This window comes from Ambystoma mexicanum, chromosome 11 (genome assembly GCF_040938575.1).
Source record: "Ambystoma mexicanum isolate Mex_15411 chromosome 11, UKY_AmexF1_1, whole genome shotgun sequence".
Taxonomy (NCBI): Eukaryota; Metazoa; Chordata; class Amphibia; order Caudata; family Ambystomatidae; genus Ambystoma; species Ambystoma mexicanum.
Window position 1 is genome coordinate 1,124,431,846 of NC_090934.1, and position 25,163 is coordinate 1,124,457,008.

At 47.3% G+C, this 25,163-nt stretch overlaps 1 protein-coding gene across 6 annotated transcripts in view; it reads right to left on the bottom strand.

Moving 5' to 3' along the window:
* The window catches only part of USP3 (ubiquitin specific peptidase 3), a 1,719,287-nt gene that overhangs the window by 988,206 nt on the left and 705,918 nt on the right, over window positions 1-25,163 (bottom strand). For all 6 annotated transcript variants that reach the window (XM_069624462.1, XM_069624461.1, XM_069624459.1 and 3 more), the window contains one exon: window positions 624-705. In XM_069624462.1, coding sequence (XP_069480563.1) covers window positions 624-705 — 82 coding nt within the window. The remainder of the gene's footprint in view (window positions 1-623; window positions 706-25,163) is intronic.

Consider the following 25,163-nt stretch of genomic DNA (forward strand, 5'->3'; position numbering starts at 1 on the left):
TACAGGTATCAAGAATCCTGTGAGTGGATACACATAGACAATGAAAATATCCGAGATGGAGAAGAACCTTGGGTGACACTGTAGGGAGGCACTGGTTGTTGCAGAGAGGAAGGTACCAATTTGTGAAGGAGGACTGGAATGATTGCCAGTAATTCCTTCTGATCCTGCTGGATATCCCAAGACCAGAAAGAAGACTATTCTGGTTGTCTAAGGAATCGATCAGTGCAGAGAGGTCCAGCTGAATCAGTAAATCGGTAGGCTTCTGGCCCATCGAGGTAAGCATTTGCCGGCTGATGGTTATGAGGGTCATTTTCGGGCCGCAAACTAAGGAAGAAGACATGTGCATCCATTCATGAGAAAGAACCAAGTGCAAGGCTAACAAATGAGGAAAAATAAATAAAACGGCACCTCTTTCTGCAATGATGGCGCAAACAGGAAGCTCTAGTTGAACAGACAATATAAACATACTAGTAAGTGGGATAAACTTTGCTCATTCTTTATTTTGGGCCACAAATGGTAGACAAGTAATTGGAAATAGTGATGACGAGAGAACCCATGCGGCAATGATCAAGGGAGAGCCAAAGAGTTATCATGCAAGCTTAAGAAACGTTTCTTTTACTTACATTTATTTTCAACAACTTGCTATTTAGAGGCACATTTTCTGAAAGCTTTCTTTTCCTATGTCGGTCAGCTGCAAAAGCGGAGCTAGATTGAAAAAGGAAAAATCAGTTTGTAAAGACCATTCAAAATCTATTAATATAAACCATTGTGTTTATCATCATCACAATTTTCTTCAACTGATAAAAGGTAATGTGTCATAATTAATCACTTAGAAAAAATGTTTAAGACGGAAAATAAAAATGGCACGATGAAGACAGCATCTTGACAAATTACCAGAATAGAGAAAATGTTAACCTTCAAACGGGTTGACCTTATGTGACAGGGTGACCCATCACAAATAACCACGCCAACATGGATTCCAGGTCCAAGGGTGTTTATTGACCTTCAACAGACTGGATGCAGAATTTGGGTGTTATCTAGGATTCTCAGGACTTGGGGTTTTGGGTGCTAGGGCCGAACCCTCTCTGGCCTGACTTCCCCAGCTTTCCCTCCTCCCTAGCCCAGGTGTCTCATCGGGGGTGTTAGTTCTACTGAACGCTGCCACCTGTGTCTAGTCTCCTCCTGACTGGAACTACTGATCTTTTCCCCATTATGATGGCTACCTGCATCCATAGAGGTCTTCTAGATGTCCCTGACTTAACCCGCTTAGTACTCTAGGGGTGTTATGGGGATGGTGCTTCCTTCCACCCAGCTCCACCTGTTCCTCTTGCACACACGGTCTCACCTGACCCTTCCCTGCACTAGGTCCCAAGATGTTCTCTCCCCACCGTACTATTGTCCCTCCAATCTCACACTCCGCTTTCTTAACTCCACCCTTCGGTATTACTATTCTCTGTATTTCTCTACTCACTTCTACCCTTACCACCTACTATCGCTCGTGTTATATTGTCCTTCCTTCCACTGCTTCTACCCTCTTGACAACACCACCTCTCCGCTACAACTGCCTCTCTACCCCTAATCCACTACCACCACACACTTCTCTACTCCCACCTCTCACTAGCACTCTACTACTCCACTCCCTCCTTCCACCCACAAACACTCCACAGACCCCTCTCTCTAACACCTCCACACTCCTGTCGCACTTTCCTTCTCTGGACTATCGGACGTCCTCCTACGCCTTCTTTCCTCACCCAACTAACCCACACCAAACCATTCACACACTATTACTTCTATACCCTTCCCAGAAATGGTCACTTACTGTGTCCAATCAGCTTACCTTCCTCCAGGGGAGAGGGGGTCAAGGAGGGCTGATAATGGCTTGTAAGCCCTTGCCCCCCTCTTGCCGCATTACTCACAACAAACCAGCACTGCCTCTCATGGCGCAGTTAGTTCTCTCAGGCCCCATTGGGCCTTTTCTCCCAAAATATCTCAGTGGTGGGTAAGTGGGGCCCCAATTAGTAAAAAATCCCTTGTAGGCTAGTGGATCATTTTCACATGCAGTCTCTCCAAAGGTGTCTTCCTGGGGCGCTACCCTCTGCTGGTGACATTCCGGCCTCCTGCTAGTGCATGGTTGTGCTTCCTCTGCTACTCATTGTGGTAGAGATGCTGCCAAGGCAACAGGTAAGGTGGGGCTGGGAGGGGGTCCGTGATCGAGCATGCAGGTCCCTGAAAGGGAAATGGGGCTCGGGATCCCCTCTCCCTCCCCTGACATGGCCTGTCCCCCAGCCCGGTCACACTTAAGACTAAAACAATAGAAAACTTTAAGGACATATTCCAAATGTCCTCTCGTGAGGGCCTAGGAAATTCAACATGTAATAGCAGGTTTTCCTGTAAATTATGCCCTCACACTCAGAGTGGAAGCGGGCGGAGCAGTATCTCTATCGGAACGTCCACACAATGAACTACTGAAAATATACATTTTTATCATAAATTGCATATTAAAATAAATATCTAAAATATAGGCAAGTACTCAACATCAAGGAATAAACAATTCTTAGGAGGTAGGTAAGAAGGTATTAAAAGGTTAGTGTGAAGGCATCATGAAGCAAGACACAGACAATAGATTCAAAGTTCAAACAAAATGTATTTATTAACTCAAATGTCAGTAACTTCAAATTAAAAGTCTGTCTGTGTCCAAAACCTACACTTGCCCTCACAACTAAGCTATACAATGTATAAGCATGTCATTACCAAATGAAAAACGTGTTGCAAATAAATTTTGAAGCTTCTTCCGGCTCTCAGCTTACTTTCCAGCTCCCCTTCCCCAAGTTCAAAGCAGTTCCAAAAAGGACTCTGCGTTCCTTTCGCAAGTAACAGTTCCAAAAAGGCTTTAGGGCTCCCTTCCCTTCCCCAAGGCTGCAACACTTTAGCTTGCCAATGTATAATCAGTTCAAGTCCCTTACTTCTCATGACCATTTCCAGGTCACCTTGAATACCCTTCAGATTCAGGTACTGCAGATTGCTATGCTTCCCACTAACTTCTGCAATCTTAGTTACCAAAAGATATTCTTTATCTGGACTTTGCTAGACCTCGGTCTAGGTGCAGTTGTTGGACCACACGGTCCACCCACTACAGGTCGCGCAAACGATAACCCTAAATTTCTTGCCCACACAGGTTTCTCTTTCACCACACCAGTGTTTCTGCTTGCATTCACTCCAAATTCTCCTTGCCAGTCTCTTGGCTTTGCCACAGTGCATTGTTTCACAACCCTCACTCTATGGTGCTTACCCACTTCCACCACCTTGCCTTGATACACTTTATAAATGTTGTTCGCTTGTTTTTCACTTTATTGATAACGCTGCATTCTTTGCCTTTAAATTTTTCATTACCTGTGTTCCACGCTTGTTTCCATTCCATGTATAAGCTTCACAGGTGGGGGCGTGGCCTGAGCTCATGCAGTGAGGTTGCGACTGTGAAGAGCTCCCACTGAGATCCTTACTAGATCCTCATTGCAGCGTCTAATGCAGCGCATTTGTACTTTTACAGATAACTCCTTGAAGGGGAAAACTAGTGTGTCTGCTCACCCTTGCCCTGCCGACAATCGGAGCAGTACAAACTTGATTTGAAAGCTGAGCCACGGGTGATCCAAGATGGTCGCCACACAGACCCGGTGAAATCTCCCTATCGCCCTGCGGACCTGGAGTCCCTAACATTCAACAGACTGCCTGGCAGGATCAGTTGCTGTCAACACTTGCTGCCTATTGCCCAACTTCGCGGGACGCGCAAGCTGGAAGTGCGCCACTCCATTGCCCTTGTGGAATCATTGGGAGACCCTGTGCTAGTGTCCGTCCTTCGCGACACCATTGGATTGGGGTATAGGTGGCTGTTACCTGCTGCACGACATGTACAACTATTGATAAAGTTTTGGGGGCCCCAGCGCCTTTTGGTAATTCTAGGTACCTCGCGCGTATCAATCCATGGCCTCCTTCGGATGGTTGCCTGGCAATTTAGGAAGAACCTGCCTGCAAGATAACTCTTTGCTACGTCGCCTGCCAAAAATAAAGGCAAGCCTACAATTATGGAATCGTTCGCTGGCAAGGAAAGTAATGTCCCCCAGGCAGAAAGCACGGATCAACCATTGGCACAGGCTCCAACAAAAAAACTGCACGAGTACCAAGTACTAGCAGCGATAGCCGCACTACAATCCTCCCTTGAGACCAGGATAGATGAAGTCAAAATTGACATCCAGCTACTTCGGCAAGATGTCAGCCACCTACCTGAGTGGGTCAACACTGCAGAAGGGCAAATAAAGGCGACTGCTATCACTATGAAAGACCTTGAAGTGCGGGACAAGGAACTGGAAAAGCAAAACGTGACACAAACTGCCAGCGGAAGACGCTGAAAGCAGGTTGCAGAGGAATAATGTACGGGTGCTAGGTCTGCCAGAGGGAACAGAGGGATCAGACCAGACGTCCTACATTGAAAATCTGCTACTACAAGAGATTGGTCCTGGTAAACTATCGCAGGGGTTTTCAGTTGAAAGAGCGCATCGTTCCCTACAGAAGAGACTGCCTCCTTGGTCGCATCCCAGACCAGTGATTGCTAAGAACAATAACTTCTGTGATAGAGAAGTAATACTGCAATAGAGAGAGAGAGAGAGAGAGAGAGAGACAAGCTACTAAGAGGCAGCTCCAAGACTGCCATCTTCCCAGAACATACAATGGCAGTTCAGATGGCCAGAAACACATTTGGGCCCACAAAGGGGGGGGGGCTTAGACAACTGGGAATCAAGTACATGTTTATATACCCACAGCAAGGCTAAGGATCCTATACAACGGCAGGGTGCAATTTATGGACAGTCCTGAGGCTACGACCATGTGGATGGAAGACAATCTGTCCAGCAAGAGCAATGCTGACCCGTGACTGTTGGGTGTCCTGACCCACGTTTGGACTATTATGCTGCAACATTTGGTGCTGTGGGCTTAGGAAATCCAAGATGGTGGAAAAGCCCACATTTGCACCAGAATCCAGGAGAACCGTGCAGTTTTGCGCACACCAAAATGGTCCCCTGACCTGCCACCCACCAGTGCAAAGAAAGATGGTTCTGTTCAAAATCTGTTTTTATTAATGTCAAAAATTGCTAAGATCATGGGCCCGAAACCACCAAACAAAAATCCAACTATGGTTGAGTATTTTACTTTACTCTACTACAGATCCACATCAATGCCATGTCAAGCAAGGATCATATACTATCAAGTAAAATCCTTTTTTGAAATATATTAATTCAAAACAGCTGTCAAAAATAGGTGCAGTACCGGCATTGGACACTGACCGGCGCTGGCGCTCTATAAATCCTGACAGGAGAGCTGTCTTGCATAACTGTGCAGCGAACAGAAGGGGGTCTTATGTAATTAAAAGTTCAAAAGACTGGCCTTTCCTGAGAACTCTTAACACCCCAGAGACCCACACCAGGAGGCAGGATATCACATGGCCCTGTTGATTGAGAGGGAGGGGACTTCCCTGCAGCCTGCTGGACCCAACACAATAGACCCTTTCAATTGAATAGAAATGCAGATTAGGGTATAGCTGGCAACAGCTGCCCTGCCAAGAAGGAGAGACATGTGATCCCCGACTCCCCCAGTTCCTAGGGGCGGGCCAGACAGGACTGTGGAATTATATTGCAGCAAATATATGTTTCAGTTAAATGCTTCTAAAATCTTGTATTAAGCTTACAGAAATGTACAATTTGGGGATCCTGAAAATGAAAAATGCCCTCACGATTTGAGACCAAATTCCACTTTGTACAGTGTTCTGGGACCGAACCCCGCTATTTATTAATATTGCAGACACTGTGTTTAGGATAGAGACATAGTAATTTCCAGTATTATGCTCAGGGAAGGGGTGCAGGTCTGTGTAAATTTTGAGGAAAAACCAATATGGCGAAAGTCACTAAAAAACACAAAATGTTGCCATTTGTGAACCCAGGCTCTTAGGGGGGATCAGAGTTGGGCGAGAGTGTATCTTAAATTAATCTGTGAAATGTGTATGTAATTTCAACGACGTGTGTATCTGGGAAACCTGTTAGTTATGAAAAATTCATTTTCTAAGTAAAAGCAAAGGGGCGTTTCTTCAATAGACTAAGACTCTGACTCACTCTGACACACTATCCCTTCTCAAATCAGGTCACAGAGAATCCTTGACCTATCAAATCATGAGAGGGTTGGGCATGCAGAATGAGCCGACCCACCCACTTTCGAAAACACATAAAAAGAGACTGCTTGGACAAGCAAGACATTCACTTCATTTTCTTGCGGAGCATTTTGCTGGACCACACAACATCTAGAAGGAACATCCAGAACTTAGACTCCAAATAGACTACAGAACTTAAAGGAAAGGCCTAACCCACAAGCTGAGAACTCTTCTCAGCAGGCCTTCAGAATCCAGCAATCCAACCAAACTATTCTACAGCCGGGCGAGCTGTTGGATTCTTTGCCAAGAAGTTTTGCCAAAACCGGTAGCAGACCCAGAAAGCAGTGCTGTATCCAGAATCCACTTGATCCAGACCAGCAGAACCACAGACCAGACCGCTGTGAAGTGCAGAGCTGAGCTGACCCAGAGAACTGACTTCAGAACCACCCGCCGGAGTCCAGTCCAAACCTGCTGACCAGAACTTGACGGCCTATTTCAACGTGTGAGTACTCAGCTAGAACTGTGCCAGAACCAATCTCTTGGTTTGGATCAGATTATTTTAGACTATTTTAACCTGTCCAGAACTGCATCATAGAATCGTGTGTCCCTCCTCAGATTTTAAACCTGTAAAAGTGTCATTTTGCCATTTTGAATCATTATTTCATTTCTGAAAAACTACCTTCATAGAATAGTCTGTATCTTTGGAATCGTAGGTGCTAGGAACGTGGTTTAACTTGCATCATAAAGCTAAGATTCTAAACTTGCCAACAAGCCTAAAACCGACTTGCTACACATTATAGTTCCTCCGTAATCGCGATTGACGCACTCAGAAAAAAGTGCTGCGAATTGACAGTTTGCTTCATTTCAACCACGTGTAAAAATATCTGTCTTTTGCTTCCATTACTGAATCCGTTTTCAACCTGATAACCATCCCTGAATCATTGGTAGGGCTGACCTGAACTGATTTAAAGTATCTCTCACTCACCCTGAACCTCTAGAGGGAATTAAAAGCATTTTCAGCATATGTTTCACTTCATTGCCACCACATTTAAAAGGATCTTGCCTGCTTTAAAATCATACCTGTTTTCCTCTAAGCTCACTGGAGGGAACTGGAAATTTGTATTGCATTTTGTATTCCCGAGAATTGTGTGCTCTCCTTCCATCTCCTTATCTTGCATAGGGGGGGGGGGGGAATTGTCAAAGAAAAAGTGATCATATTATCTTTTGTTGAAATCATATCAAGTTTATTTCTGTGCTGCATTTTTCCCTCATTGCTTTTCCTTGAATCCATAAAAGTATTTTCTGCTACCTTATCCTTCCTATACTAACTCCTCATTGATTGTAAAAAAGTGTGCTAGTGTCAGATTATCTATTGTTGATCAACATTATATTCATAAGTGTGCTATCAATTATTAATTTATTTATAAAAGTGTGATATATATATATATATATATATATATATATATATCATCTTGTTTACTTTCTCAATAAATCTTTTAAATTGCAAAAACACACCTACTTCTTGGCTCAGTGAGGTCGGGGGATTCAAAGAGAGGAGCGTTATATAAGGGTTTATCATCCAGAGTATAACTTGTCATAAAAATATATAAATAAGGGCTTCCCTTGGGCGTCCCAGACGAGGCACTGACTTAGTGGGAGTGCTTGATTGGAGTCACTTGATATGACACAGCCTGGGTTTATTGGCCCCTCACCACGATGCCCGGGGTCAAATTGTATCGATTTGCCCGTTGCTGTTTGGGAACTTCTTTCAACCTAGTCCAAGTACTGCAGTTAAACCAGTACTCGGAAAAGGCAGGCCCTGGGCCTTATTTTTGTCTTCCTAAATATCGTAACAATGGTGGTCCAATGCTGCAAATACTGTCCTTTCAATTTACAGTGGGGGCGAGACCCAATCACCCACCGCTGGTCCTATTGAACCGCACAGTAGACAGTGGGCACCAGCCTGTTGCTGGTTCCTTGACTAGGTACAAAATGGCCAAGCTCGGCCTTGGAGGTACAGGACTGCCTGAACAACCAGGAGTTGTGGGGCAATATGTTATAGTTTAGTTGTTGGCGTTGTGTTTTCTTTCTATCCATACAAGATGGCTCAGAGGGGTCCCCGTCCGGCTGTTTCTACGGACACTGAAATTGCTGGCTCGGGGCAGTTGCAATTTTGTTACTAGCACTGGAAACCAATATGTTGGCTTGCCTGCTCTGTTTTGTACGCTGAGGTGGGGACAGGCTGTGGGGGGAATGCTTGGGCAAGAGGGCTGTACGACAAGGGATATATTAACGGCCACCATTAGAATGTTGACTTGAAATGTGCAAGAGCAGGAGGCACTTCTGAACTGCGGTGGCGGCGGAGGGAGGGGAGACTACGGCGCTACATCTTCCAAATTGCTCTGAACGCGTCACTGACCGACCTAGACCTGGTGGATGTCTGGAGGGCATTACACCCAGTAACTAGAGGTATTCCTTCTACTCGTCACCCCATAAGCTACATACCGCATCAATTTTGTATTTGTTGGGTCGAGGCACCTTATAGAATTTAGCGGTGCAGAATACCTGGACTGCACACTGTCAGACCACTCCCCACTGATGTCAGAGTGGAGCCTTGCAGTCCACGGCCTGCCTATGCCGACGTGGCGCATGCTTGTGGGGCTTTAACGGATGTGGCTTTTAAGAAGTCATTATCAGACTCCCTGACCAATTCCTTCGAACACAATGTTGGGAGCGTGGATAGCTGGGGCACCGTTTGGGAATCCATGAAGGTTGTAATCAGGGGCAAGGTCATAGCAAGCGCAGGCAGCATTCGCCAGGAGCTGCAACATGTCTTGGAGTCCAGTGAAAAACCTGAATGTGTCTCCCTAGCTAGTCTCCAGGGATCTGTAATCCAGGTGGGCAGAACACAGCCATCGCTATTGGATCCAGTTCCTGGGTTGGACCAATGAGGGAGGATCACCGGGAGGGGGGTTTGGGGGGAGTGGGACACCGACGGGTGAGACGTGGTATCCCCCTTTCCATACATTTTCCCCATACTTCCATGTAGGACATTCAAAACCACTGCCCCCCTGTTAAGATGGATTTCTGAACTCTGACTTGGTGGGCAGTGGTTCGAAAGGCCAGCCTAGTTTCTTCTAACAGGATAACCTTCTGGACAAGATAGACCAATCATGGTAGCATTGGCGGCAGTCAAGACTAGGGGCCTCATCACGAGTTGGGCTGTATTCCCGGCTGTAATACAGCCGACTGTAATAGCCCTAGCATCGACCGGCCCGGTGGTATTACCACCGAATCACAGGTTGGGCCTTAACAGTAAATCCCCATTCCTGATTGGGTCCATTGTATCCAATGGGGAATTTCCGGTGCTAATACTGCGGGCTAATACAGCCAGCTGTGATGCAGCCGAAAACAGGGATTTTCACCTCCAGAAAAAAGCTTGAGGTAAAACAGCCGATTTAGCGCCCAACTCGTGATCGGGACAGCCCTTAAATGTGGCGGTAATACTGTTACCTCTGCATTTAAGGGCTACAGCCCAACTCGTGATGAGGCCCTAGGTCTTAGGAGGGATGAAGGTGATCGAAAGCCGACAATGAGCACACACAGTAAATACCACAAATTACTCTATCAGGTGTAAATTAAAAATACACATATTACACAGCCAAGGTAGTGGCTGTGTAGTTATGGTTAAATTGCTGTTTCCATAGGAAGAGCACTTTTTGGGCGGCCTATAACTCCACTCCCCCTGGACGAACCCTCACCAAACTTTGCAAAAAAAAAGTATATTTGCAAAGTTTGGTGATGTTTGGTGTAGGGGGGCAAAAGTTACGGGGGGGGTCCCAAAACATTTTTTTCCCCATAGACTGAATGTGGGGGGAAACTTTGCACAAGGCTACAGGCCAAACCGCTGGACGGATTTTCACCAAATTTGTGGCAGGGGCAGGGGCAGGGGCAGGGGCTTGGTCCCGAAAGCATGCTTTTGTAAATCCGGTGACAATCCGTGCAGTACTTTTCTTGAAAAAGACCAAAAAGTAGGTCTAAAAAATTAGTGATATCTATGTCCGCTCCGCGGTCACACTTCCCTGTTCGCTCGCGGATAAGATACCGAATGGCCAGGGGGGTGGCGTCATGACCGCGGACACGCGACGTCTTTGCCGATTGGCTGCAGCGAGCCGCGATGTGTGTCAGAATTTTTGTGATGCCATCTTTCATGTCCTGGGTGGTAGTATTAGCAGTGCACAGCGGTGCGGGCAGTTATGGTTGCTTAGCCTACAATAACTGGCAAATTTCTGGGGTATTTCGGTTTTACTTTGAACCATAATGTCCCCTTAAAAAAGGTTTTTTTTAGTGAATTTCACAGGTTTTTAGAAGGGGGACTTAATCATAACATCTGTTTAACAAAGTTTTTTACTGAATATACACTTTCATCAGGTGATTTTGGGAGATATGTACTATAATTTCCTTACTTTATATAGATGTAACATAAAACATACTGAACCCCCTCGCTAATGATATTTGAAAGGGACGGACTGAGCGCCTGTCTGCAGATGGGCGCGGACGAGGTCAACAGAACCCAACAGTCAGGGGATATCTGGAATTGTACTACTGTGTTATATGGAAACTGCAGAACTTTGAAAAAGGACACAAAGACATTATAAGTACTAATAAAAAAATAAGTGAACCTAAACATCTGAAACAATAACCATGCACTTAATGACCATGTAGAATGAAATGGATTATACCCTAACAAACAAATGTTTTGCCTCCAACGTAATTACCTCACAAAACTGTGCAACCAGGAGTGAGAGTAGACGCACACAGTACAACGAAGATCAATAACATAGTAAGTGAACTTCATTTTTCTTATATGTGTGTTTATTTTTTGTATGAGATGCAGAAAAAGTAATGTATTTCTGTTGTTTTGACACAGAAATGTGCAGTACTTTGGAGTGGCTGGAGGAGAATTTTCCGCATGGGGAAATGTCGGAAGATAGCGATAATAATGGCACACACTACTCTGCATAAGCAAATTAATGATCAGTATTTTATGGTCATTTAACATATATATATTTATTTTTAACAGACAAGGTAAAAAAAAGAAGAAAGGCCAACAAACGACACAGAGGAAGATAGGCTGAAAAGGATGGAATTGAAAATGGACATACTAAATGACAATTTTAACAATTTAAGGCAATTTGTGGAGGAATTTGTTAGAGGAAAAATACGATATTACTGTCCCACCTGTACCTACCCCCTTCTCCATTTCCTAGTGAACCATCCCCAAACCTTGAAGAAGAAAAGAAACGTTTTGATGAAACATCCATCCCTTCATCCCCTCACAAATCATCCCCTCAGAACCAGCCCGTATTAAACCCTAATTCCCCTATATTTGTTTCAGTATCTGCTTCCCCCAGTATTTCTTTTCATTGATGTGTGTGTGTGTGTGTATTGTAAATTTTCTTATGTTAGTTGTAGTGGAAGGGTGTGAGGCAAACATTTTATTTAAAAAAAAGTTAAAATGTTTGCAGACAGCACGCCTGTTCGAGCTGGCCGTAAACAATGAAATATGGATGTTCTAACGGCAATACACCTACCCCTACTAATGGCATCCAAGATGGAACGGATCTTAGAACGCACCATCTGGTCAAGTTGTGCATAAATGAACAGAATGGGGCATCCTAAGGAGATTATACCTCTCTGTACTGCTCGCAAACAAGATAAAACATTTTCTTAGAACACACCAGGTGTCCGGGATGTCTGTAAATGAACAAAATGGGAGTGTCCTAAGGACACTATACCTGTCCATACTGTCCGCAGCCAAGATGGAACTGTCCGTAGAACAGGCGCGGTGGCCGGCATGTCCGTACGCAAACAAAATGAAGGTGTCCTAAGGACACTGCATCTGGCCGTACAGTCAGCAGATCATGTACGCACATGTGCACTACACCCATAAGTACTGCGAACAGCACGCCTGTCCGTAACTGTCCATGTCACTTGTGTCACACTTTTAATTACTTTCAGGAACCGAACACTGTCCGTAGAACACCCGCGCGCATGCGCACATCTGTTACTCTGCATTTGCTGTCCAGCGGGCACGCATTTCCTTCGCGGATGTTATTAGGATGTCATGTGACCGCACCCACGCTGAGCGTGTGGACTAATTTGCGCAGTGTGTCTGCTTACGCAACATTTCAAAAGAACTTATGTAAACATGGTAGATTATTATACAGTATAAAATCACCATTTCACATGTCCCATACAATGGTCCTACCTTTGAATGTAGTGTTTGGAATTTTTAAAACGCTTCTGAGTGATCAATAAGGTCACAAACCGCACCCCTAAACCACTATAAATGGCCACACCCACGAGCTCATCTTCACTGTGCTTCTAGCTATAGCAGATTCACTTGTGCTGCCTTTACAGCTGTAGCGAACTTTAACCGACTAATCCTTAGAGCATCCATGGCTACTGTTGCTTCATTAGCCTCAGCACCACCCCCAAATCCTCCACCACCTCCCCAAGAGCCTGCAGAGGGGAAATACGGGTGAGGATGTAGAGAGCAAGGAAGAAGAGGAAAAAGAGAATGAGGTGGAGGAACTCCGCACCACAAGCACTAGCTGGGAGTCCTGGGTGTGGCGGTTCTTTTCCGTTTTTGGGAACGTACCAAAAGCATGTGCAAACCTGTTCAGGTGTAACCAGTGCCAGTTGGTGCTGAGTCGTGGGAGACCTGGTGGGTACAGCTTTGGTACGACAACCATGAAGCAACACCTAACTTCGTTACACAGTGCGGACATTCGCAAGGTGGTACCATGTGAAGACCATAGTAGATTGAGTTCCTCCACAGCATCCTCCGTGTCCGATCCTCTCACCACAAGAGACATTCCTGTGGGGGAGCGCTTCCCTCCAACTGCCTCACAAGCCATTCGCGATGCGGTTGACCCTTACCTTTCGAGGATCACAATATTGTGTATGTACTGCGACGCAGTACTCTGCAGAGGGGGAGAGTTTTCAAAGTGCTTTAAAGGCTACAGTCACGGAGGAGCAGAAGAACTGCGCCCTACCTAAGTAAAGGCCACCCTACATCTTTCTCTCTCCACCTGCCCTTTCTTATCCCTGTGGTTGGTGTCCCTTCCTTACCCTTCTTTCCCTCCTCTCCTAATGTGTCGTGTGCTGAAAAGAAATACACTGGAGAACAACATAAATTACAAAAAAGGCTCTTTTCAGAGCCGCCTTTCTCAGTTTAACAGTAGAACTATCAAGTGACCGTTGTAGGCCCACGCGCATTTCTCAAAAAGTCTGCCGACATTCGTACGACACACAAAAATGGAGGGGGCAAGTGGAGAAAAACCAAAGCACTTTTTGCTGGGAGTAAGTGGTGGCTCTGAAAAGAGCCTTTCGGTGGTGGTGTTTTGTGTGTTTCGAAAACTATGGATTGGAAAAAACGGATTGCCAAATAGGTGACTATGAATCCAAAAAAGGTTGCAATGCATTTTGTACATTTCTAAGAAAAATCTGATTGCCAGCATATGTGAGATGGACTCCATCTCTGAGAAAAATGAAAGTGCTGTGAAACAAAATGTTTTCATTGTGGAATGAGGACATGCCAACATCTCTTAGAAAGGCACAAACAGCCTTATTAACATTACGCCTCGCTTTCTCTATTTGTAGACCAAATGCAGAAGAAAGCAGCCATTTTTGTCGTTGTACAATACGGGAAAAAAGTATTTGGCAATTTGGAAACATGTCCATGACCTTTGCAAGTCCTTCCTTCATTGCAAATTGCAAATAAATTCCTGAGACATGGCCTAAACTGTTTCCTCCGCAATTAATGATAATTATATCAGGATTAAGCTCTGTCTGTAAAGAAGCACAGAGAGGTACCAAGTCCAGCCACCTCATTCCACGCAAACCATGCCAGTGCACTTCCATGAGGAAATCGAAGATCTGCAGGTGGACCGCAACTTTCTGCATGCACCATCAACCAATGTATTCATGAGTCTCCCAAAATCCAGATAATCTGTTTTCGAGCACACAGAGCCATGGCTGTCTGGTGTCCTGTCAGGGAGAAGACATTCGCAGTAAATTGCTCCGTTCAGAACATACCCACAGAACTTTACAGACCAATCCCTACATTCGCACATTCTCATTTGCATGTGTCTCCACCCCAGAATCCCCGTTGGTAATATGTGCTGTCTGCAGACTACTGCCATGTCCGCGGACACGTAGAGGATCAGAGCGTGAAGACTGTACATTTAAATATTATTCCCCATTTCCCCTTTAGGTGGGCTCTGAAAAGAGCCTTTTTTTTGTTTTTTGGGCAGATGCCTTACAGACACCTGTTATTTTGTATTTTTTTAAAATATTTTTTCTTCTTACTTTACTCCGACAATCATTACAGAACCTTCTCCAAAGCAAGCCTTACATTCCAAAAGAACATGGCATTTCCCAAAGAAGATAACGCAACACCATCTGCTTCAAAATAAGCCGCATTACTGGGAACAATGTTCTGCTGGCTGCAGAAAAACATACCAGCTCGAAACATGAAAGCACGCATGCTGCGATAAATGTTACACCTCCCAATAGTTTGATCAGGACAGAAAACAGAACTGTTGTCCCATTTTCCTCTAGGAAGTAACCCAGAAAAAATTACTTTCGCAGTTGGAAAGAGGTTAATGACTGCTTGGACCAACTGTTCCAAATCTTCCAACAAAGTACGTGAACTCATGTAGCCCAAATGGCAAGCACTGTAGTGCAAAAGTACACATGGGGAATGGTCATCCTATGCCATGTCTCTGCAAACTTGGAGAATTGCCGCAACATTGCGATCACTCTCAGCACGCCACACCACCTCCACTCCTCTCATCAAAATTGTGTGCCACATGGCTACTTTCGGAATAGTGCTGTAAACCATGCACAAAAATATCTCCAAGGACCAAAACCCTGATTCTCTCCACCTCTGTCATCTTCAGTATACGCACCGTCTTTCGACACAAAAGAACAATGTGAACATCTGATTGGCTGATGCCTACAGTCCCCTTTCCATGCTGGATTTGCTGTAGAACCCCCGTATATGTCACACGCCCTACCCGCGGACAAGCGCGGTCTACGTGCGGCACGTAACTCTTAGCCAGTCATGATACCCTTTCGACATCACTCGCAAATCCATTCCCTCATTGGACACAGCTAAGCAGTCACACAACCATCCGCCATCATATGCAACATCTCTACATCAAAATTTCGCACTTCAAATGTACTATTGATCACTCTGAATCCAAGTCGCATATCACACAAAGCCCCTATTTAAAAAACGACTGTGCAAGTGTCGCAGATTTCTTCGTATAGCTCCATGCATGCGCACATGCATGAGTATAAAGTACAGGCATGTATATTTTAATCAGAGAACATGTGCAACCCTTATTATTTAATGTAAACAAATTAATGCCACTAAATCTGCATAGCCAATGCATACCAACGCTCCCCCTTTAAGACTTCCAATTTTTCATTCACAAACCGCACTACTTCTGGCTGCCTCCCGCATAACCTATACATACGTAACAACACTCCCTATTTAGAGCGAAACTCTATTTTCCATTAGAAAATGTCACAATTTTTTTACTGTGTACCGCCTACATTAATGCTACTTCCAATACGATCGTATGAGAAAAATAAATGCTCCCAAATCTCCCTCTGAGGGTCTCCCGATTTTTCAGATTTGTACTTATAATATGAAAGTAGTGAATTTTTTCCCAATCTACTACAATGACCTATCACTTACAAACCTCTCTGCTATGGACAACACATCTTAACAAAAACAAGGCATTTTCATGAACAAAAAATGTTACTAATTTGCGAATCACGTTCAACTAACGTACTGCAAATAACATACAAAGCCAGCACATAGTGAAGTGAAAGGCACACATGCACTGTGTTGAGATACCAAAGGAGAATACTCTGACGAAAGATGCAAAATTAATGTGTACAGTAACATCACTGCTTTAAACACACAAAGTTACTAACTTCTTCTTACAATCGCAGTGAAGAATACTCTCCTGGAAATCAACAGCATCTACACTGCAAACGACATATCCGAAGAAATCGGGTAATTCCGCTAAAAAAAGTAAGTACAGTACTACCTTTATATTCTTACTGTTCCTCAAAGACTGTGTGGGTTATTTATTTAATTTGCGCACCAAAACAAACATTGATTTCTGAACCATTCTACCCACAAATCCCCATTTATTAAACAAAGAATAACAGGCAGAATGGCTCACAAATCCCTGTGTTTTTAGAACTCAAATAACATACAGAAGCCTTAGAATGGTAGTACTAGAAAACAAATAGCTGTTTCAATTTTATACCATTACCTTTACTACTAATGTTTCTCCTCCCCACTGGCTCACTTTGTACTCTCATCTGAAGCACATTGTAGTAGTATACAAACAGAAAAATAGTCTTCCCAAATCATTGTAACAGCCCAATGCACATTCACACACCCCCACAAAGAGCTTCCCCATGAAACTCATGCACGCATGCACACATACATTGTGCAACAGACCAAACCATGCCTTCTTTTTTTCAACCGACCCCAAAGAATGCCTACCAAAAAGCAAGTCCATAGAAAGGAACGCAGAAATAGAGCAAATGAAAATAAGTGTCCAAAGTAAGCATCCATCTGTAGCAGAGTTTGTTGAGAATGTTGGAATAAAACAGCTAATGCAGTCATTTAGTGAAACAAAGGAAGCTTCAACTACCGAACCTTTACCTCCTCCATCAAAATGTGGCACGAAACACAAAACGCTTCACAAAAAATTGGCTACCAGTACTGATAACAATGCTCCTATTAATCCTGATATAGTAACAAGAACCCATAGTAAAAAAAGTATTTTAGCAAAAATATTTTGCCACAGAGTCCTTCAGAATCTATCAAGAGGACCAAAATCATCCTCAACCCTTAAAACATACCGTAGAAAATTAATCCTACAAGCTCTCGTGAACAGTGCAATCCTTCTCAAAAGGAAGTTGTTTATATTAGTGTTAAATAGGATGAAACCACTAACAAAACTAAGCACTAAACTACAAAAGAAACTTAGCAATAAAAGGAATGTCAACAAAAATAACTTCTTACATATTTGTGGAGGTGAATGGAGTCATACAACAACCACAGAATCATATTTTAATGAAGAAGCATACAAACAAAAACAAACAATTGCCATCCAGAGCAGTGGACGAGGGTATGAAAAAAAGGAACAAGTTACTTACCTGTAACTGTTGTTCTCCAGCATGGGTCTGGCATGGATTCACATGCTCATGAATATTCCCCGTCGTCAGGCTGGGAATCCTCGGTAAAGAAAAAACCAGTATCAGTTTCGTTTCTGATCTGTCTTTCGTAGTAATAACCAATCACTGGTCTCTGCGTCATACTGACCACAGCCAATGACTGCCCTCTACCTAAGCACCGCCTCTGGCAGCCATCTTCAGATTTGGAAGCACGTGAAGTGGCAGTATGACCAAGTGAAGAGCCGCAGAGGGGTAGGCGGGAGGGTTCGCATGTGAATCCATGCCAGACCCATGCTGGAGAACAACAGTTACAGGTAAGTAACTTGTTCCTTCTCCAGCATGGGGTCTGGCATGGATTCACATGCTCATGAATAAAGAATACATAGCAGTACACACATGCACAACCACGGGAGGTGGCAAAGGCTCAACATTAAGCATTACATCTAACTCAACATTAAGCATCTTACCTCCTCACCAGGCTCACCTCAGGCGAACAGGTTGCGCAGCACTGCTTGGCCGACCCTGGACTCCTCCCTGGAATCCCGATCGACGCAGTAGAACTTTGTGAAGGTGTGCGTCGACCTCCACGTAGCAGCCCTGCATATGTCCAGCAGGGGCACACCAGAAAGGAACGCTGTGGTAGCTGCGATCGCTCTGGTGGAATGGGCTCTCGGACGGCCAGGCAGCGGTCGGTTTGCCAACCGATGACAGTACATGATACAGCCGGAGAGCCATCTGGAAATGGAAGCCTTCGAGAGAGCCTTCCCCTGATTGACAGGTCCAAAGTTCACAAAGAGTTGCGACGTCTTCCGAAAACCCTTCGTGCGGTCCACGTAGAACTTCAGCGCTCTAGCTACATCCAGCGAGTGCAAAGTCCTCTCAGCCGGCGACGAAGGCGACGGGAAGAACACAGGTAACACCAAGGGTTCGTTGAGATGGAAGTCCGACGGTACCTTGGGCATGAAGGAGGGGTGCGTCCTGAGCACTACCCTCGTGTCGTGGAAAGTCAAGTACGGGGCCTTGCAGGAAAGGGCCTGGATCTCTCCCACTCGTCGTGCGGAGGTGATGGCCACAAGAAAAGCTGTTTTCCACGATAGAAACTTCAACGGGGCCGAGTGCAGAGGCTCGAACGGAGGTCCCATGAGCTTGGTCAGCACCACGTTGAGCTCCCACGCCGGGGCCGGAGCCTTCACCGGCGGGAACGATCTGAACAGTCCCTTCATGAACTCTTTCACCAGACGATGAGACCACAAGGACGTCCGCCCCGTGGTTCTGGTGTATCGGGAGATCGCAGCAAGATGAATCTTGATGGACGCGTGTGCCAGACCAGCTTTGGCCAGCGTCAGCAGGTACGGCAGTACTTGGGGGGCCGTAATCCGTAGAGGGTTAATCTTCTGTGCGTGGCACCAGACAGAGAACCTCTTCCATTTGTGTCCGTAGCATTTAAGAGTCGAGGACGCCCTGGCCTTTGCAAGAACCTCTCTGCAATCGGCCGGTATGTCGTATCCTCCAAACTCTAGCGCTGCAGGAGCCAGGCCTGCAAGTTCAGCGACTTCGGGTCGTGGTGGAGGATGGCGCCTCCTTCCCTGGAGAGTAGATCCGCGTCCGCCGGCAGCTTGATCGGCGGGGACGCTGACAAGTCCAGAAGGTCCGGGAACCATATCTGCCTCGGCCACGCAGGTGCGACGAGGATCATCCTGCACCGTGACCTCTTGAGCTGGTTGACGAGCCGGATTAGCAGAGGCAAGGGAGGGAACGCGTAGAGGAACAGGCCCTCCCAGGGGAACGAGAAAGCATCGCCCATGCTCCTCGTCTGGGGAAACCTGCTGGCGAACCTCCGGCACTTGGTGTTCGTCGCCGTCGCCAACAGGTCGATCTGGGGTGTGCCCCACCGTCGGAAGAGGCGATCCACCAGATCCTGCCGTAGTTCCCACTCGTGGCACGAGCGCAGCTCCCTGCTGAGTGAGTCGGCGATGGTGTTTTTTATCCCTGCCAGATGAAACGGCACCAGAAAAATCACTTGGGCAACGGCCCAATGCCACAGGTCCTGCGCCTCCTTGGACAGCGCTGGGGACCTGGTTCCGCCCTGTTTCCTGATGTAAAACATGGTGGTGGTGTTGTCGGTGAAGATCCTCACCACCTTGCCCTTGAGGGACGGAAGGAAGGACCTGAGGGCCCAAAACACTGCACGGAGCTCCAGGACGTTGATATGCAGGGACTTCTCCGTCGGGAGCCAGAGTCCCCTTGCGTGCAGATTTTCGGTGTGCGCTCCCCACCCTTCCAGGGAGGCATCCGTGGTCACGGTCTCCTGGTGGGCTGGGGTCTGGAAGTCCATGCCCGCCGTCAAATGCGCGCGGGTGCCCCACCACCGTATCGCTCGTCGGAAACTCTCGTCGAGCTTGATCCTTTCCTCAAAGCTGCCCGTCGTCTGGATCCAGCGCGCATCCAGGAATTCTTGCAACGGGCGCATCCGGAGCCTGCACATGGGAATGAGGTAGATGCAGGAAGACATCATCCCGAGGAGGGACTTGATGGACCTCACTTTGGCCGCGTCGGCCACCAACATCCGTTGCACCTTGCCCAAGATGGTCCTGGTCCTCTCCTCCGACGGGGAGGCCAGAAGGGACACTGTGTCGAGCCTGGCTCCCAGAAACAGTGCGACTTGCGCGGGCACCAGGTGGGATTTGGCGTAGTTCACGGAGAATCCCAGGTCCGTGAGGAGTTGGACGGTCCTTGCCGTGTGGACCACGGCGAGCTCCCTCGTCTTGGCGCGGATGAGCCAGTCGTCCAGGTAGGGGTAGACGTGAATCCCCTCGCGGCGCAGCTGCGCCGCCACCGGTGCGAGGCACTTGGTGAATACCCTGGGTGCCGACCGTAGTCCGAAGGGAAGGGCTTTGAACTGGTAATGACGCCCTTGGACCACGAATCTGAGGAATTTGCGGTGCCCCTTTAGGATGGGAATGTGGAAGTAGGCATCCTCCAAATCCAACGACGATAGGAAGTCTCCTTCCTCCAGCTGACCCAGGACGTGCTGGAGGGTGACCATCCAGAACTTCTGCGCCTTGATGAACTTGTTCAGACGTCGCAGGTCCAGGATGGGGCGCCATCCTCCCGTCTTCTTCTTCACGAGGAAGTATCTCGAGTAGACTCCGGAGCCCCGAAGCCTCTTTGGGACGAGTTCGATGGCGCCCTTTCTGAGCATCGCCTTTACCTCCAGGAGAAGTTGAGGGACGTGAAGTTCTTTCCTGGCCACGGGGGGGACGCGCGGGCACCTTCTTTGAAACTCGAGCGCGTGGCCCCGGGCCAGGGCGTCCAGCACCCAACGGTCGGTGGAGATGGACTCCCACACGCTGACGAAGCCCGCCAGCCGGCCTCCCACCAGGGTGCTTCGGTGGGGGCCCGACCCCACGGCCGGTTCAATCCTGCTTGGGCGCGGCCTTGCCGCCTTGACCTCCTTGGCGATGACGGCGGGGTCCGCTAGACTTGCCTCGTCCTCTGTAGGCCTCTTGCGACGACGAAGCGAAACCGCCGCCGGAACCTTTGGAGGCGCCCTTGCCTCCGCCGCTCCGAAAGGGCGTCCGTCGTTGCAGGACTCCAAGGGCCCGGGCCGTCTCAGTATCCGCCTTGATGGCCTGAAGGGAATCGTCCACTGTCTTCCCAAACAGGTTGTTCCCGTCGAAGGGCATGTCCAGGACTCTGGTCTGGACGTCCTGCCGGAAATCCGTAGCTTTGAGCCATCCACGACGTCGAAGGCAAACGCCGTTGCCCAGCTGGCGGAACCCGGTGTCGGCGATGTCCATCGCCACGGTGATGGCGTGGTCCGAGGCCACCTCACCTTCCTGCAGGATCTCAAGGGCCTCCGCCCTCTTGTCGTCCGGCAGAAAATCCAGCAGGGGAGCTATCTTGTACCAGAGCTCCCTGTCATAGCGGGCCACGATAGCCAAGGCGTTGGCCGCTTTAATCGTCGTCGCTGCCGACGAGATGACTCTACGTCCCATAGCATCCAATTTCTTTCCCTCGCCGTCCGGCGGGGAAGTCGATGTGGAGGCCGCACCCCCCCCGCTTTCTTCCTGGCTGCCGCGGAGACGACGGAGTCCGGGGTAGGCTGCGCCCGGAGGCACAGGGGGGCCGTGTCCGGGACCCGGTACTTTTTCTCGTACCGGTCTCTTCTAGCTGGCGTCGTGGAAGGGTTCTTGAGGAGGGAAAGGCCCTCATCCCAAATGTCGTCCAACAGAGGCACTGAGAGGACCGTCTTCCTCTTGGCCTCGCGCCGCTGATAAAGGAAGCCTTCCTTTTTCTTCTCCTCAGGGCAGAGTTGGAAAAGCTCGGAAGCCCTGGAGATCATGGAGTGGAAAGATCCGATCTCGTCAGGCGGAGAAGCCCTGGTGGGAGGCGACGACGGAAAATCGTCGTCGTATGCCTCGTCGTCCGTACCCGTCGCTGCCGTGTCAGTCCCCGTATCATCCCCTCGGGTGGACGGGGAGGAGGGCTGGAAGGGGCGCGACGGTTGAAAAGGAGGTGGTGGATGGATCCTTCTTTTCTTGGTAGGGGGAACACCAGAAGGTCCCGGTTCTGGATCCCCCGACGGGAGAGGTTCCTCCGTCGGTAACGGTAGCCTCGTCCTTATCTCGGAGCATAAGGACTGTATGGCCAACAAAATGGCCGCCGAGTTGTCTTGCGGCGCTGGCAGAGGGGAATCCGACGGGCGAGCAGGGGCCCCGTCGGTATCCTCGACGATGTCGTCGTCGTCACCTGCGTCGGGGTCCATTCCGACGGGCTGGCCTTCTTCCACGCCTAGGCCGTGGCTTAAGACCTCGATCAGCTCCTCTTCTGAGGTTGAGGCCGAATCTCCGACGACGCCCTGCCCCCCCCTTCTTCTTCCCCACGGAGGGTTTCACGGGGGTCCTATCGATGGGCACAAAGGAAGACTCCCTCCGAGGAGGCAGGGAGATTCTGGGCCCTGAGGTCGCCACCACTGGTGCAGCCACCACAGGCTGAGCCAGGGCCGCCGCGACCGTTTCGATAGAGGGCTTGGTCGGATGGATCAAGGCCTTCACCACCTTAGGTGCGCTCACCGCCTTATCCTTGAGGGAGGGGGCACTGCCACGCTCCTCCTCTGCCTTAGAGCTCGACCGGGGCCTCTCCAGGAGCTTCGCCGGGTGCTCGGCCTTCCTCTTACCCGACCCAGAGCGTTGGCTCGTGGTTGATGGTGCCGGGGAGGGTGCGCCCTGCCTGGCGCCCGTAGAGCCCGACCGTTCGGCGCTCCCGGTGCCAGCGGACTCGCGGTGCTTGGCCTTATGTTGGGCCCCCGTCGCCGGGGCGCCCTCAAAGGTCTTAGAAGACCGCTCGGATTTCTTCTTCTTCTCGCCCGACGGGCTCTTACCCTCCAGCCAGTTGGCTAGACGTTGATGGCGGTCCTTCATGGTCCGTTCCGACATGTTGCCGCAAAACGCACAGTCCTTCTCCACGTGCGTCTTGTCCTCATGAAGGCAGTAAAGGCAGAAAGAGTGTTCGTCCTCCTTGAAGACGTTCTGCAGCTGGCATCCAGGGCAGACCCTGAACAGCTTTCCGGGCGTCGAGCTTCCCTTCTCCTGGGCCATCTCCGAGACTGGGCCTGAGAAGCTTCTGGATTCCTCCGAAGTGTAGCTCGACGAAATCTTCACCCTTGAGGGGCACAGATGAATCCGACACGGGTCCCCGTTGATCGGATGTAGGATCGGTGGAGCTTGAGGCTCTTTGACCGAAAGAATCGAAGTTTTTTGTGAAAAAAGCGCGAAAAATAGCCCTAACGCTCGAGAGCAATAGCACGAGGATCCCAACACATGAACGTGCGGTAAAAATCTGAAGATGGCTGCCAGAGGCGGTGCTTAGGTAGAGGGCAGTCATTGGCTGTGGTCAGTATGACGCAGAGACCAGTGATTGGTTATTACTACGAAAGACAGATCAGAAACGAAACTGATACTGGTTTTTTCTTTACCGAGGATTCCCAGCCTGACGACGGGGAATATTCATGAGCATGTGAATCCATGCCAGACCCCATGCTGGAGAATCAATAATACCATCATGGAACAAGAAACACTGCTTAGACAAGTATCCCCTGAAAACTCATCTCGATTCGACTGAACCAGACCATCCAGTATACAAATGGCCGTGCACGTCAATGTGTGCCATTCCTAACAAATCTTGCAAATCTTTACGTCAGTTCCTCAATCAGTATGTGAAAGGTAAAGACAAAATTAAAATGAAAGTGCTGCAAAATATGGATATCTGTCCAGTGCGCAAATACACAGGACTACAAGGGAATTCATTAGCCTGTATTTCAGGACCTAGTTGCAAAAGCACCTTCCATGGTATCAAAGGGATATCAATACGCCATTCCAATGTAAGAAATCTAGTGTATAAAATATACTATGCTAAAAGTCCAGCTTTAGAATTATCCAATTTAAATAACGCTCTTCTGCATGGTACACCGAAATACCTACAAGAAGAAATCAACCATATCCAGAGAAAATATTTTGGAAGTGAAACCCACTTACAAAATGCAATAGTTTTAGTATAGACTAGCAACAATTCTGCACATACCAACCTTCTATTACACACATGCAAAAAAGAAATACTAAAATTTAAAAGTGCATCGGCTGAAGTACCAAACCATGTGTGTGTGTTGCCGCAGAATGTTTTACAAATAGTACACAAAAAATAGACTTAGCATACAAAATAGAAGACAATGAAGATTCCAAATGGTTTGAATTAGCTTTCTACCTTTTAGCAGAAAACAAATGCCAAATAAGTGAACCCCTAATATGTTGCAGTTACTGCACTAAAAACTAGACAACAACCAAACTCCTTCACGTGCCATCACAAATAATTTGGAATTGTTCCCACTACCAAAACTCCTGCAACAACTCAATTTGTATGAGAGCATCATAATTCAAACAGTGCACACATTTCAAGCAATTATACGCCTTCAACCAAAAACAGCAAAATTACCTCCCTCTGAATTGGTGAAAGGCATTCGTGGCAAAGTGGTTTATTTGCCATTGGATCTAACAGAAAATGTACACACTCTAGGAGTGCAACGTTCAATAGAGCATTCTTTGTCTTGGTAAATGGTGTACCAACAAAAGACAAAACAAATTGGCAACAACTGGTGGACTTACATAAAGTTAGATAAGCCTTGCAATATCTAAAAGACAATAACGAATACTACAAGGAAATAAATATTGAAGAAAACTTAAGGGAAGCAAATGAAATAATTCAAGAGTCATCAGAAACTGGACAATTTGAACTTCTGGATCCTGCTGCAGTAACCACTCTTTTGGACCATTACACAATTCATCCATTGCATTCCAGTGAAAGCACAGATGATGCACTAGAAACTTACCAAATTCGACAAACCAAAGGGTCACCAATGAGCATATAGGAAAAAACTATAGAAGCATGTGCTTTTCCACTGCTATTTCCGACTGGCAAAGGCGGAAGATACGATGATAGACCCCTCAGATTACGGCATCAGAATACCGCTCGTTACTAATGTATTCGCAAGATCCACATTTTGTCTAAATCTGGGAATACATATTTCACCTACTCTTTGAAAGTAAACTAGCAACCCTATGTTATGGAGTTGCACACATTTTGAAATCTGGAACCCACTTTCAAAATATGTCAGCTATGCAATTAATACAAAAAGTACAAG